Source organism: Crocodylus porosus, unplaced genomic scaffold, assembly GCF_001723895.1.
Source record: "Crocodylus porosus isolate Cpor-Errol unplaced genomic scaffold, CroPor_comp1, whole genome shotgun sequence".
Classification (NCBI taxonomy): Eukaryota; Metazoa; Chordata; order Crocodylia; family Crocodylidae; genus Crocodylus; species Crocodylus porosus.
Genome location: NW_017728925.1, coordinates 19,397,886 through 19,413,308, shown reverse-complemented (window position 1 = coordinate 19,413,308; position 15,423 = coordinate 19,397,886). Strand labels below are relative to the sequence as shown.

The 15,423-nt window shown below is 49.4% G+C and overlaps 1 protein-coding gene across 2 annotated transcripts in view; it reads right to left on the bottom strand.

Annotated features, from left to right (window-relative positions):
• Positions 1–15,423, bottom strand: part of MVB12B (multivesicular body subunit 12B) — a 73,094-nt gene that overhangs the window by 33,271 nt on the left and 24,400 nt on the right. For both annotated transcript variants that reach the window (XM_019541057.1, XM_019541058.1), the window contains one exon: positions 8,349–8,446. In XM_019541057.1, the coding sequence (XP_019396602.1) occupies positions 8,349–8,446 (98 nt within the window). The remainder of the gene's footprint in view (positions 1–8,348; positions 8,447–15,423) is intronic.

Sequence of the window (15,423 nt, the reverse complement as noted above, 5' to 3'; positions counted from 1 at the left end):
GCGGTGTTGGAAGTATTGTTCGCAGCACAGCACCAGGCAAATTGAGACCCATGTCCTAACTCGGCTACAAAGCTTAAGGGCCTGGTTCCCCACAACCCTGATGTACAGCGAGAATCAGCCGGAGCCCAGGAGTCAAGGCCGCCGGGCAAAGCCATGCACTAGGGGAGCAAGGGGCTCCTCTAACTTGCACGGCTTATGCAAAATCCTTTCTGCCAGCAGAAGATCCGGCCCTGCCCCGTCCTTCCTTCTCTGCACCCCAGCTGCAGGAGTCCCGCTGCCTGCCACGACCCAGCACAAGACAAGATCCCTGCTGCACAGAGGAAGCTCCCACTGGACTGTCCTGTGGTGTCTGCAGGGGCCTAACACGGTGAACCCAGCTCATGCATTGTAGCAGCTCTTACCCGAGCGATTCGACGAGCGCTTTGCAGGAAGGTTTGGCACACAGGGTGCTGGCCAGTTGCCCCATTTGCTAGTGGGAAGTGGCTACTACCTTAAGGGGGGTGGTCACCCAAGCGACACGGAGCTGCACGCACTAAATGACTGCATGACCTGCAGGTCGACAGAGAACTCGCGAGATGGCTGCACCATCCCTGCCAGTCTGAGCCGGCACGCTGCTGCATACCTGCTGGAGTACACCCCAGACTCGCTCTTCCCGGGAATATAGGCTTTGCTTGGCAAATCAAAGAACTCATCCAAAGGTCCGGGAGTGCCAGCAGTGCTGGGGCAGGTGAGAATATCTGGCTTTACTGGAATGAAGACTCGTGAATTCTTCAGGCAGAAATTGCTTTGCTCATTTCAGAAAACTCCAAGTCTCCAGAATGAGTAAACCGATGACAGAAAAATCAGCTTTACAATGCCAAAAGTCACCAAAGCTAGACATGGGGAGGAATACATGCCACCTCTCAGAGCAGCCCAGAGGAACCCGCCTCCTCTCCTATTGTATTTCTTTATTTTTTAAAGTCTCCATAACACAATAAATGCCAGTTGAAACAGATGCTGGCCAGCGTTCACCATTCTCTTACGCACTGTCTGTTTGCTCCAAGTAAAATCATTGCATCGACATCTTTGGAGAGAGGCACAAAAAGGATGTAAAGATAAAGGACTTATTCACTGTCCAGAGCCATTTGCTCCAGAGACTCCTTGCAAAACATGTCTTTACAAGTGATGCACAGAGCAAAAAATGGCAAGAATGGCAGCCTCGTTCAAATTATGAATGTTGCTTTATCAGTAGATCGCTAGATCTTTTATGCTGTAAGAACAAGCCAGGCATGCAGAAAACAGCTCGCTGCCTAACAAAGGATCCCAGCTCTGCGAAAGCCTAGCATCATTCATTTTCTTAGAGACAACTGTAAGACAAATCTGCGGAATAATGAGCCTCTTTTCAGGGATGTGACAGATCTATTCCATCTCGACTCCCATCTACGGGACCTACTGCTCTTTATTTTAAAGAGGTTGAAACCTTCATCTTCAGTTTAATAAAATCAAAACTTTAGGAATTCAGGAACAGAAATGGGCATTTGCAGAAAAACAACTAAATCAAGGAAGAAAAAGTCAGTGTGTAAGAAAAGGCAGGTTTCATTAAAAAGCAGAAAATGCGTGCGACTGGTACGCAGCTGTGGCAAGTTTAACATATGGGTCTGCAAAAAAACATTCCAACTATAAGCTTTGGTTCAGGCAACAAATAATTGATCTCTCTAAAATATTATTTTAAATGTTGGCTCCATGAATTTCTTTTCACGGATCTTTAAACTAGACGGAGCCCTCCTCCCATACATAGGATTTTGCAATGGTATTGGTCTCTTAAACCAATTCTTAAATTTCTTCACTCTTTTTTACTTTTACAGCGAACCAGCAACAGACTTCAGGGACCCAACACCCCAGAAATCTCACTTGCACAGCTGCCACATCCACATGTCAGAATTATGTCAGCTTCACCCGTTGTAAGGCCCTTGCACCAAAAAACTGGAGTGGTTGGGGTTCACAGCGGGCAAGAGCTATCTCCAATTCTGTAAGCCTGTTCAAACTTTCATCTGAGCCTAATTTGCAGAAAATGAACTATTCCAACTGGGAGATCTTACAGCACCTTCAGCTCTCCTGTGAAATATGAATGTTCATTTTCACTAGGAGAATTTTTTCAATCTTGCATTCTCCTATGTCTGAGGGAGAGTAAGTGTGCCTGAAAGCTTGCAAATAAAGAATTTTTTTGCAAATATCTAGTTGGTCTAATAAAAGATATCACCCTCTGCCATGAGTTCTGATTCCTGTTGCCTGTAGACCAATACAGCCACAATCTGCATCCCTGTAAGCAACATAATATTTTGAACTTTGTTCTCTTTCCCAGCCACTAGTTCACATATTTTATTGTCCCAAGAACATCAAACTCAGTTGCACCCAAGATAAACCCGATCAACCTGGTACCTTCAGACAAAAATCAAAGCAAAACTCCAGAGGCGGGCGTATACCCCGGGAGGCGTGAAGCTTGGTTAAGGCAGCAGTAACGATTGATCAGTCAGCAGTACCAAAGTTTGAAAACGTGAAGAGTGCTACACAAGAACTCTGGCTGTTTGGCATGTCCCTTCTGAGGGCTTCTGTGGAAAGGATGCCGCGCGTTTCACAAGTTGCACCATGAGAGCAAGCGTTCAAACCTCAACAGTTAAAACATATTGCTTAGTAGACCTGGGCTTGGGGCAGAGAGTGACGTACCAACTCCAGCACGTGTCCAAACTGCAATGTCAAACCTGCCTATAGAAGAATGCACATAAGACTAACTGCTAATCCTATGCAGTCATTGCCATCGCTGAAGCTGGCACAGCTGCACTGGTGCTCTGGCTGGGTAAGTCCTCTCCAACTGCCCAGACACACAGCTAGCTACTGCTCTGATGTCACACACAAGTCAGAGGGGTTTGCTTTGCCAACTCAGCTGCTGGCTAACTAGTGCAATGCCCTGCCAGGCTCTCTGGAAAGGGTGCCACACGTTCCCCTATCGCGGCCTCCTCGCAGAGCGGGGGAACGTGACACCCCAAAAGGGGGCTGGAAGAATTTGGCAGAGCTGCCCAGTCTGTGTGGAGAGATGCTGAGCTCCAAGCCGAAGGTGCGAGGCCTCTGTGGCTGCCCGTGACAGATCTCTGCCCTGAACAGGCAGCTGGTTTCTGCCTCTAATCAGAATTTGGCAGAGCATCCTGCAATTCAAAAGGTTTATGTTTCAATGGCACTTACACAGCAGAAAACTTATTGGAAGCAAGTTCCCCCAGGGGCATCGGCACTGGCCTGAAATGCGCTGTTTATTAACTTCAGGGAGATAGCTACAGTGGTATTAGACCACATCCAATTAGCGAAGCCTACAGGAATATTTGCACTCTTAAATCTCCCCCCTTTCTGAAAGGGTTAAAGCTTATTATTAGCATATAATTTACAGGTCCTTTCTCCCAGGAAAGAAATAATGCACAGTAAATGCCACATTCATTTTAATAATACATGTTACAGTCTGTGCCCAACATCTGCACAAAGGTAAAGCAGACAGTTTTTTTGACATGTCCCACTCTGCCATCCAAACACAGGCTTTTTGTTTCTTAAGTGACGGAAGGTTTAATCAAGAAAGCAGGCAATTCATCAATCGCAACAAGGCTGCTTGCACGGCCCTGACAGCACACACATGGTTTTATACAGAAGAAACCTGGCCACCTGTCACCAGCACCTTTTACATCAGGATATACAAATACGCTGGGCGATCAATCCTCCAGCCTTTCCCATTCATTTCTTAGTTTTCTTATTATATTTTTCTTTATGCTGGATGTTGTCCTCATCCTTTGCAGGGAGAGATGGAGAGACAAGACGAGCTATGGCTGTTTATACACTATCATAAAAATTTATATACCCTTAAAGTGACTTATTTCCTCTCTATTTGAGTACCATTATTATAAATAATTTTTCACTTCGTTCAGGAATTTTCCCTGTATGTTATTATCTGTAGCTGCCTGAGAGAGCTCTCTCTCTCCTCTCTCTCTCTGTCCTTGTGGCTTTGATAAGCAAAGCAATATGTAGCTAGAGGATGCTGAGGTCTGAAATGAAGGCAGTATGTAGTCACAACAACATCTTAATTAAGCTGAAGGCCGTGAAAAAGGACTGAGTTGTAAAATACTGAGCAGCGTTTGCTGATGGCTTGGTCAGGAACGGGGCCTTCTCTTCCCTAATCAAGTGGACATTTGAACACGCATGGAAACCCTGGTTCAGGATTCAGGGCAGTATCCCCAGCTGCAGGCAGAGACCCTTGGCAGATGTAGCAGTAACTAATTCAAGCTATAAAAAGTGGTGTGCTGGTCTCAGAGGTGCGATGGCGGGGGGGGGGGAGGCGGAAATCTTCAAAGCAAAGCAGACCAACCCAGCCCTAATTCCAGTCGAAGCCTAGCGGCCACGTGCTGAACACAGCCACTCCTCCCGCCCCAAGCAGTGATGCACTCTCTGGGCTGATCCTATGTACAGCAAGACCTGCAGATGAACTTATTTGCTGAATTATCTTGCAGTCAGAGTCCCTCTAATTTACTGATCAGCCACACTCAATTGCCAAGACAGAAAATACCCAAGGAGCAACTGAATCAATCATTAAAATTTCCACGTCTGTTTTCCCTTTAATGCTTGGCTCAGAGTCATTCAACTGCAGACAGAAAGGGCCATAGCCCAGACTCGAGTGGGTTGCGTTGGTTTACATCAGCAGTGGATGGGGCCTGGCCTTGTGTGCTCAGAGCCGGGACAAGCATTGCACACATTCGGGAACTGCACTGCCCTGTGCGCAAGATGAGATTTGCTTTTAAAATTAAACAAAAAAAAATCCAGACTAAGTGGCTGAAGCTCTCAATATGGGGAGAGGGGGAAGGAGAAAAACAGACCCAGGATATTTATAACAAACCGTCCGTCTGCCATTTACACGAGGACTAGATTAAAGCTGGGGGGTGGGGGAGGAGCAGATATTCAACCATCATCCATTATTTGCACCTGCTGTTGCTTTCCTACGATGCTGTCAGAATCACTTGGTCAGGAAAGCTCCCAAGTCCATGACAGCCAAGGCAGCGAGCTGGGCCTCCTCACCAGCAGAGCAAGCCATCTACAGACTCCTGAACACAGCTAGGTGAGTCCAAGCCAACAACCAGGATCCCATGCAAGGGGACTGGCAAAGAAACGCCTAGCTTACCCAACCCAAGGGCCTACCTACGTGCCAGCCCCATGCTCCTCGCCCAGAGGTCTTGGGGCTGGTGCTCCTCATGGATACCTCGTGTTGTGGTTGCTTGGCCTCCCCACCGCAGCTCCTCTCCTGCTATGTGGAAGCGCTGTGCACCCTGGAGCGAGGGCAACTACCCACAGCAGCAAAGCTGACTGTTCTCTCAAACAGCACCGGCTACAAACACCACGGCTTTCAGCTGAGCCGCTGTCCCTGCAGAAGACACGGGGTCCAGAAAGGGGCAGGAGCTATGGGGGTTAGTTACCCAGTACAACACCCCCAAAGTTTAATACAGCTGCAACCCCTTGTACACTAGGATGTTTTAAACAGCTAACCATCCAGCAACGATCAAACACCACTCAAGACTGCGAGGGAGATGGATGGACTGGCATGCAAAAGCCAGGTCTGCCCCGTGTGCTAAAGGAAAAAACGACGGTGCAACCCAAACTTCCTGGTGCTCAGATGGTGCCACCCTTGCTCTCACAACACGTCTGGTTTCCGTTACCAGGTATACAGAGAGCCACCTTGCGCTGCACCTGACCACTGCCTGCAGGCCGGGAGGGCGTCACACATGCAAAAAGGAGGGATTTGGTAGTTCAGAGCTTCCTTGACCCTGCAGCCAGGAGAGACCCTGCTATTGAGTGCATAGCTGAGTTAACCTCGGACATGCATATTTCACAGATACTTGGCTACCACTCCCCCATTCGCTGCAGAGGAAGAACAGGTTTCAGACTCACTCCATTTCCATATTGCTCAGTTGGTCCTGAGGCTTAAGGGAACAATGCAGATCTGCAAACAGAACTGCATTTCGATTGCAACTGAGTTCAACCTGCACATGTGTGTAACTACATGGTGACCAGAGAGCCGGTCACTTCTCTAGCACCTGAAATTCTCCAGCACTTTCTCTAGCACCTAAAATTACTGTTGTCCTTCCAGAGCAACAGAACTGATGAGAAACACTGGCTCACACCAGCTGCTAAGCAGCAGCAGGGGGTCTGGACCAGGTGAGATGAGCGCTCTTGGGGCCTGAGGAGCAGCTCCGTTGGACAGTTCATGGCACAGCAGTCCCTTTGGACTTTCTAACCAACAGGACATCCAGACTCTTTGCACTTTCTCCCAGTGCCTTCAAGATTACCCGCCAGCATTGGCTTTCAATTGCTCTCTGATGACAGCGGAGTTCCCACCCAACAATTCTAGCCAGCATCCTCCGAAGGACTCTGTTTCATCACCAGTATCTACTGCTGTCTTTCCTCCAGGGTGAGCTCCAAGACTGCAAAGCGGGGGAGCAAGCCCTGGAGTGTCACAACCAGTACCTTACCTCAGCAAATCTCAATCCCAACAGAGCAATTAGGAGAGTCCAGCAGAAAAGCACTCATAAAGTTCCTGTTACCATGGCAAGACACTAACACTGTGCTGCAGATAAACTCGATCAACTCAAAATTACACAGACGTAACAGGAAATTTTGGAATGGCTATCACTGCGAGTCTTGAGGTCAACTTACCTCTATAATGTTAAAGCACACAGAGGGAATTGTCACAGACAGCACCTCATCAAGAGGGCTGAAAAGGCAGCCGTGGTCAGAAGGTATGCGAGAAGATTCCTACCAATGCACAGGATGTTTCGCATTATGAGACCTTTTCTGTGGAAATGTTCCACAGCTGCAATAGCCATTACAACATATGTAAGCACAACAACTTGTATAACCATGTGCCTGGAGGAGGATTTGCAGTTGGAAGAGAGAGGCACACATTTTGATTGAAAGTTACTTCTGCAAATGTTGAGATCTATTACCGTGCCTGGTTTTATAGGCTTGATTTGCATTTTGCCTGTAAACATCTGGTAAAATATTCAGGATCTGTGTAAAATAGGTCATCTTTCCAAGCTTGTTATACTGCAGGAAGCAGCAGTCTACAGGAATTCCTGCAGCAAAGGGTCTTTTAAGCAGCGCTCAGGCAGAGATATTTCCTCCCTGCTCACATGTGTGCTTGGGGTTTCATCAAGTGGGAACTCACGGCCTTCCCTTCCCTTCCCCCTCCAGAACTGTCTTGTGGGAACACAAGAACACACTTCCCCTACATTTCCAAATCTATTAGGGTAGGAAAGTAACGAGAAAAACTAATACTGACAAGAATTATGCCATTGTTATATTCCATCTATTTAGGAACCTGAAGCTGCAGTTTTAGTGAGAGATTACCTTTTAAATAACCATTTGATTAGGGTACATGAATTAGTGCCATGTTCCCATGTTAGAAGTGTCACTCACTGTTAACAGAAAGAGCTTCTGAATGGCTGAGGTTTGCCACCTTCTCCTCCTTTATTATGCACAGGCACTACCTACTGCACAGCCCCGGCTGGTGCTCTGCACACCCCTGCAGACCAAGTACAGCCGGCGGGGGGGCGACCTCCAATTTGGCCAGACTAAGTTTAAATGATACGCTTTCCTCTGCATGCGAACATGAAGCACTGCAGAGAAAGCGACAGCTAATCACACCTGATGGCAGTCATGCTAAAACCAACGGAGAAGGATTTCTGAATCACAGCACTACTTTGGACTGCAGTAGTTGCTGCGGGTTATGAGACAAGTCCAGGAGTGGAAAGAATGAAGGGAGCGAGAAGGAACAAGCCACAAAAGGAGAGAAAAATTCAGAAAGACAAAGCCCTTAAAAAGAGAAAACCCGCAAGCAATCTGATGTTTTCCAATCTACCCCAGTGTGTGGCGGGGACTCTATCTACACAGTGTTTGGGTCTGGGAGGAGCTGTTTCAATTCGACGGTGGTGCTGGAGGGGGTTGGGAGACGAGCAGAGCGTCTGTGAATAACGTCTGCCTGGCTTGGAAAGAAGATGTGGCTTGATGACTTACCTGTGAGGACCATGGGAAAAGGAGAGTGGGCTAAGCAGTAGTATGAGGTTTAACAAAAACTTTCTAGCAATTCCCGTCCCCACGCCCTCACTCCTGGGCTGCACCACACTGGGAGCAGCAAGGCTCCCTGTCAGCTACACCCCTCCTGCTCCTCCTCTGCGGTGACTCCTCAGGCCACACGTTTCTGACGTTGGAGTGACAGCGGCAGACATCCTGGAAGGCTGGCCCATGGATGCTCGTGCCTGGCCCGGCCCCGAGAGAATCCGCAAGCTCACCTGAGATGGCATACAAGTTCGAGTGCTGGTGCTCCAGGTCGAGTCGTGTGCTGTGGCCTTTGCCTCGGAAGCTGGCAGGGAGTGTCAGGGATATGTGCCTGTGAGAGCAAGAGGGGAGAAACAAAGGGGACGTTACTGCAGAGCAGGAGGAGCTGCAGCCATCACTCCGCCTCCGGCCATTGCACGACTCCAGTCACGGGACGTGGTGAACGGCAACTCAGAGCCTGAGAAGGGCACGACGGGCCCACAATGGGTAGGGCAGAGGTGGGGACCCGCTCCTCGCTCCTGACCTGCCAGCTCATCAGGGGATGCGAGTGAGGAGCTGGATGCTCAGTCCAGCATTGCAGCACCTACAATGAGTGCTGGGTGCCTGGGGCACACTGCATGCTGCAGCCCGTCAGAAGCGCTGCCTGTGAAGATGCAGGCCGTGCCAGCAGCCTGCCCCAAGGACAGGTGCTCCCGACCTAACCGGCTCGGGCCGGAGAGGCCTGCATGAGCGTGGTTCAGAGTCAGCAGTCATGTGGAGCGCAGCTCCCCTGCTACGAGCACACACAGACTTGGGCAGGGTTGCTTTTCTCCTGCTTTCAGAGCTTGGAAGCCATCCAGCTCCTCTTCAGCAACCCGGGGCCTCCGCCATGCAGCACTTGCAAGCCCAGCCAGCCCCGGCCTCAGGACAATGCCCTGAGTGCTGAGAGGAAACCTCGCTGCGTGGGAAGAATCGCCTAGATTGGGCTGGAGAAGGCAGCGATCTCCCCAGAACCCATTAGCCAAGGGCATGGAGCCGAAACCTGAACCCCTCCACCAGCGGGTCTGGGGGCCAGAAAAGCAGGTCCTTTCTGGTGGCTGCTGGCATGCAGATGAGTTTCAAAACCTGGAGTCAACGGGCTTATTATTCACACTGGCTGTTTGGCAACAAGGGAAAAAAGAAGCCCTAAATCACCCGTTTGACAGGCACGGAGCCGCGAGGGTAAGCCCCATCTAGGGAGCCAGGCTTAGACCTGCTGCCGTGGGACACCGTGTCCCACTCAACGCCCAGGCCTCTCACAGGGGCAGCAAACCAACCCGCCTCTCATATTCTGTGCTACGGGCAGGGCACGGGAACGCCAGTCTCACATTTCTCCTGCCGCCTGCTCCAGCCACGCGAACGGAGGAGCAACGCATCCCTCCTACGTCAGCCTTTGGTACTTGACTCAATCAAAGTGGCTGCTAAGCTGAACCAGAGACAGCGCCAGACAGAAGCCTTCAGTTACTGGAGCCAATATTGGCTGTGTGCAGATTTATAGGCCTGGATGGGAGATTCTGGCTTTTGCTTTGTAATTTAAATCTGTACTTTCTAGTGCCGATTCCAGGTCTGCGCAAGCTTTTATTCTGCATCAGAACCTTTATGGACCCACTGTCGCTTGTGACGAAGATGCAGCCCTCTTCAAAACAGTGACTTGGTAGCACACAGGAAAGAGGCGGCAGCTGTCAGCGCCCCGCATTTTGGAATGACACAAACAGGAGCAGGGATTTTGTGAGGCTCTTTTACCAGAAAAGCAGGTTACCCTTTTTTCGCTGTAGCTGCCATACTCGCAACAAAGAGCACCCTGAACCGGCCAGCACGGAGCATTATTACACAAATCAGCTGGAAACTTGTACCGTCAAAATTGGATACATTTGTAAAGAACAGAAAAAGTCTAAAAACATGATGTTGGTAATGATGAGCCCTCCAGAACGCAAGAGGTAAAACACCACTCTGAATGTGTTTGTGCTTCCAGACCTCCTTTAAAAATAAAACGAGAACGACCATGTGAAAACATCTTCAAATTTGGCCAACAGGTTTCCTTTCAAAACACAATCCATATGGGGCTGCCTTTGCCAGTAAAGGCAGGTTTGTCATGAACACTCTTTGGATATGAAGCCTACCACTTCTATGAATTATGCACTTTTCATTAGGTTTTAAATGAAATCATCCAGAAATGTACTTCTGAGACCTCCAGATGGCTAACAGTGCTTTCTGAATGTCTCCTGCTTCTGGTGGGGTCTGTTCTCATCTTCCCTCTGTGTACATAGTCATACCAGGGAGGGGCGCAGGAGCTGCACAGAGCAGACCCCCAGCAAACACAGAGCACATTTCTCAACAAAGTGTTTCAAGTGTTTGCTGCTGCCTGATTAAATCAGGCATCCACGGTGCAGGGAATTCACCAGGGAGTGCCAACTTTGGGTCTGTCCCATGTGAAGCATGCTCTTCAGGAAATGGTCTTGGACAATAGCAGACCCGCCTTCTCTGGGACCAAGCTGTGGGTCTGGAAATCACAGGTCTATGCAAGCAATAAACAAACTCCTCTGTATGCAATTGTACAGATGACACTGCTGGGAGTGTAACTGCCCATAAAGGCTGTGGCCCTCGAAGAGGAATTTCACTGAATCCTTGACTTGGGACATGCCCTAGGAGTGAAGTCCCTGATCAGGACCACGTCCTTCCAGCAGATCATGCAAGTGACATATGTGCAAGCGGCACGTACACTCCATGGACGTACTGGAGAAGAACTGTTCGCAGTCTCACAGGCTCTGACCACGTTCAGTGGAGTGGTGGCAGGTCGTGCGTTCAGGTCCCACAAAACTAGGCCTGGAAGGGCCCTTAGTAAACTTTCTTGTCCAACAGTCTGACCGAGGCAGGGTCATCCCTGTCTTGCCAGCTTGCCTGCTAGCTCAGCGCCACATCCACGGTGACTTTGGTACATTTAAAATGAAAAATAAATGGGATTTGGCGTGGTCAGATTTTTGAGCGATGTATGGACATTAAACATGAATCTATTGTTTGATTTTGCCTTTGGTGACCATTCAGGATCCTGATTTGCTTCTCGAGACCACGTGCCACAAAGAGCTGCTCCAGTGCAAGTGGTAGTACTAACCTAATGCTGTAGGGCCCGGAGCACCACCTAACGGGGCATGTTCACAAGTAAAAACAGATGTGCTTGGATTCTCCCTCCCCATTCATCTAACCCCGCTGCCAGCACCCACTCTCTACAGTGCGATACATGGGGCTTGTGCTTGCAGGAGAGGGAGCACATAAGGGCTTCTCTGAGAGGCAAATGCAGCTGCAAGACCACAAGCAGGGTAATGCCAAGAGCATTAGATTAGAGCCTTTCAGTCTAATGTTTGGGGGGGGGGGGGTTTTTTTTTGGGGTTTTTTTTTTTTTTTTAAAGTGTCACATTGGGAAAAACCAGGAAACAAAGCCTAATTTATTTTGAATTAATGCAAGGGTTTGGCCAGGATCAATATAAAACATATACCTACTAACTTGATTGCATAATGCCTTTTCCTTATGGCCTGTAAAAGCCAAACCATTTTGCATGGTAGAAAGAAAAAAATAGGCTGCCACTGAAAAGCAAGAAAATCCCAATTACAAAGTCCCCAAGTTCCTAAACACATATCGCGAAAGTATGCACAGCTCTGTGGCATATGGCAAATCAATTACTGGTTGAAATTTTAAAACAAAAACATGGTAAATGTGCTGCAGAAATAATCAAGAACAACGGTTTCGTTTAGATTACAGTGGCCACTAGAGTTTTGAATACAATTAATCATCATTCCAGGCAATGGGAAGCCATATTGACACTTATTCCTAATTTGAATATTTAATTAGGGTGAAGTTCTTCATCAAATTATCACAGAACTGGGAGGAAAGCCTGGAAGATTTAAACAATTACTATTTTAACCCATTACCTACTGCTCACCTGTGAGCTCAAGAACTTGCACACCCGTGCTGCGAGGGAGGAACACGTTTGCACAGAAAGAAGGGAATTCTTGATAACCCAGGGACTTGACCTGAGCAAGGGAACGGTGCTGACACTTAATACTGTGCGGTTTCTACTCAAATGAAGTCAGACCGAATGTGGTTTCTGATTCTCTGCACACCTGGGACTATTTAACATTAACCCTTAGCACAAGGTCTTTAATTAGTTGGCAAGAACTTCTCCCATGCCAAGCCTGCCTAGGGAGCGAGACCTCTGGGCACAGCCAGGTTAGGACGTGCATAGCTTGGGCTGTCAAGCTGTCGGGACAGCTGCAGGGTACCTGGGGGGTGCTGACACAAGCGGTATAGCAAGGTGGGGTTGGCAGGGGCTTCTTGCTGCGGTTGCCACTGGCAATGGACAAACCAACTGCCTACCCACAGGCCTCGCTCTCCCGGGAGCGCAGGCAGGGATGGAGCAGGCATTTCTATGCTCAGCTCCTCTGCTGTTTGCTCCTTCCTATCAGCATCACTTTGCGGTCTGACGACCCGTCCCGGAGATCTCCTGCATGGCTCGCAGCCCAGCCAGCGCCACCGCTCACCCTCGGGAAATGAAGGCGGCTGGCTGAGGCAGGTTTATCAGACGTTGCAGAAGTGGCAGGCATCCCTCCAGCTGCAAAGGAGAGGGGCTGCCGGGCTGAGCGTGAGCCGAGACTGCTGGTGCATCGCTGCTGAATGGCAGGCACCCGGCCTACGCGCAGCTCACCCTTGCTGCCAACCATGCTGTGTCCCCAGGGCAGGCAGGGATGCGGCTGCTTCCCCCCCACAGCAGAGTAAACTCCTATCGGAGGCACTCCACAGATTGGGGCACAAGGGACCGGGTTTCAGGTGCTGCTTGCTCCTGTGGCACAAGGCCAAGCGCACAGGGACTCGCACACCGCCAGCCCTCCCCAAGCCAAGCCATGCTGTCTGCGGGCTTCCTCTCTGCGGAAGCCAGCTCCGCGCTGGAATTCGGAGCCCTTCCTTTCTGTGTTACATTAATCCATATAAGAAAATCTCTTTTAATGAGGAGTGATATAGTTACAAACTCTCTAGAGCCATAATTAGAGCAAACTAATTGAAGTTGTGTTTTGACACACTTTCCAAATTCACGGGTGCTGCATGACATATTCACAACACTGTTGCTGCACAGCCATGGCGACAGCAAAATGATTAGGCTAATAACGCTTATTTGCATTCTTATCATGCCAGCAGCATGCCGTTAAATACTGTTTCAACCATTGCTCGTTCACTCTGAAAGTTTCCACTGAAAGATATTAACAGTAATTATTAGTACTTTGCTGGAATCTCTAATGTTAAGGAATGGCAACTCACATTAACATACACAAATGCCAATTATTTTCCTTCTGAATTGTCACACGCACAAGTGTTTTTTCCCCTCCCCACGGCACTGAAGTGACAAGGTGGACTCGGAGTTTTATGGCCTTTGGAGAGCGAGGACTGCCTGCTCCGCTGAGATGGTAATCAGGGGCTTGGAACAATTCTCTCAAGACACGAACAGCACAAATCGCTTTGATGCAGGCACCAAGCAGCACAGGTTTTAGAAAAAGATATTTTCCCAAACAATTAAATATTCACGTTTCCAGAACAATCCAAGGAGGTACAGCAACTAAATTCAGTGCAGAGAGAGCGTCACTCTCTCTCTCTCAGTCGTAGCTGCTCCTTGACTCATTAAACTCCCGGAACAGTTCTACGAAGAACAGCCACGGACGTGGCACGTACTAGGAGACGTCCCGAGCAGCCTGTCAGGAAACGGGGGCGATACGCATGCATTACGGCCAATTTGGGTTGCTTATTTTACAGAGACTTGCACAGAACGGGTCCAGGGATGCCCGACAGCTCCAAACAACAGTTATTAATGACCGTCTGTGCCAGTCATGATGAATTGCTTCTGAAGTTAGGGAGCAAATACTTATAAAAAGTAACAAAGGATCATGAGGGGAAATGCCAGATATCAAAGGAAGCTTCATAATTCACTCCAAAATATCAACAATGCTCAGCACAGGAAACAATAGCGACTTTTTAGCTTCCAACTGCACCGGATGAACGTGGCGGAGAAATCAGTCGGTACACAGCATACAGCCTCAGGCTGCTAACAAACAGAAACAGCGGAGCCCTGCACAGGACTGATACGCAGGACGAGATCTCGCTGCATGCCCACAACTTGCTGGAGGTGGGCAGAAGAGCGGTCATGAGACAGCTGCAGAGCTGGGCAGGAATACCAATCCTAGGCCGTCTTCCCTGTTCACACCTGGTTCCTGCTGCAGGGCCCGGGGACGAGACGACACCAGGACACCCAACGCCCACAGGAAGACTCCGACTCCCACCAGGGAAGCACAGACGGTTGGTTTCTGAAGCGTGCGCTTTTCCCTGAGAGCGTCTTGAGAGTCACTCGTTTTGCCCCAACCCTGTCTCACGGCAAAGTTTATGGAAAACGCCACGGCAGCTTTCCAATCCAAATCGCCACTACGCACTTTATGCGCAGCCCCTCGCTTCTGGTGCACTCGAGCAGGGCAATGCCACTGCACCTCTCACATCCAGAACAACCGCCATGAGAAACAAAGCAGGGAGCGCAGAATGACGTGCAGTAGTGGACTTCATTCCTACCTATCCTGATCACGTAAAACCAAATGTTTAAATATCATCTCAAGCCTCACTGTCCCTTTGCCTAAAACAAGCAACGTATGGGCCCAGCAAATCTTCATCCCCTTCCAAACTACTAGTCTAGCCCGTTCCTCCAAAATCCACAATTCTCATTTCTAAAAGTGCAGTGCATGCGAGAATAAAGGGAGGGACTGAGCGACTCCTTCCACTGGCTCAGACTTACTGGCTTCACTCCCTGGGTGGGACAAGGGGGACCGCCACAGCACAGGCCCCTCTCCCACATGCCCATGCCCCAGGTCCTGATCTCCTAAAATTGAAAGAAGCACTTTTGAAAATGAGTAAATTGAGCAGAAACCACCAGCTGCAGGCCTGGCAGGGCCTGGCGCAGAGCAGACACCACCACCCACGCCCAGGGCCAAGCCCAGGGTGCGCTCCTGTGGCCTGCCTCCCCTATCCTGCGCGCTAGCATGGCTCAGAGACATCTAAGCAGCCAGCATGGAACAGCTGCCAACAGCAGAGGAAGAAAACCCTGCAAGTTTAATTTCCCCAACTTGAAAGTCTGAGCTGCAGCCCATTAAACTATTATAAGCCGAGCGCTGCATCAAAGAGCTCAGACTTCACCCGAAGAACGAAATGCTTATGAAGTGGTTGTCTCCGATGAACAGCCCGGGGTCTCTGGAGGCTGCCACAGGGAG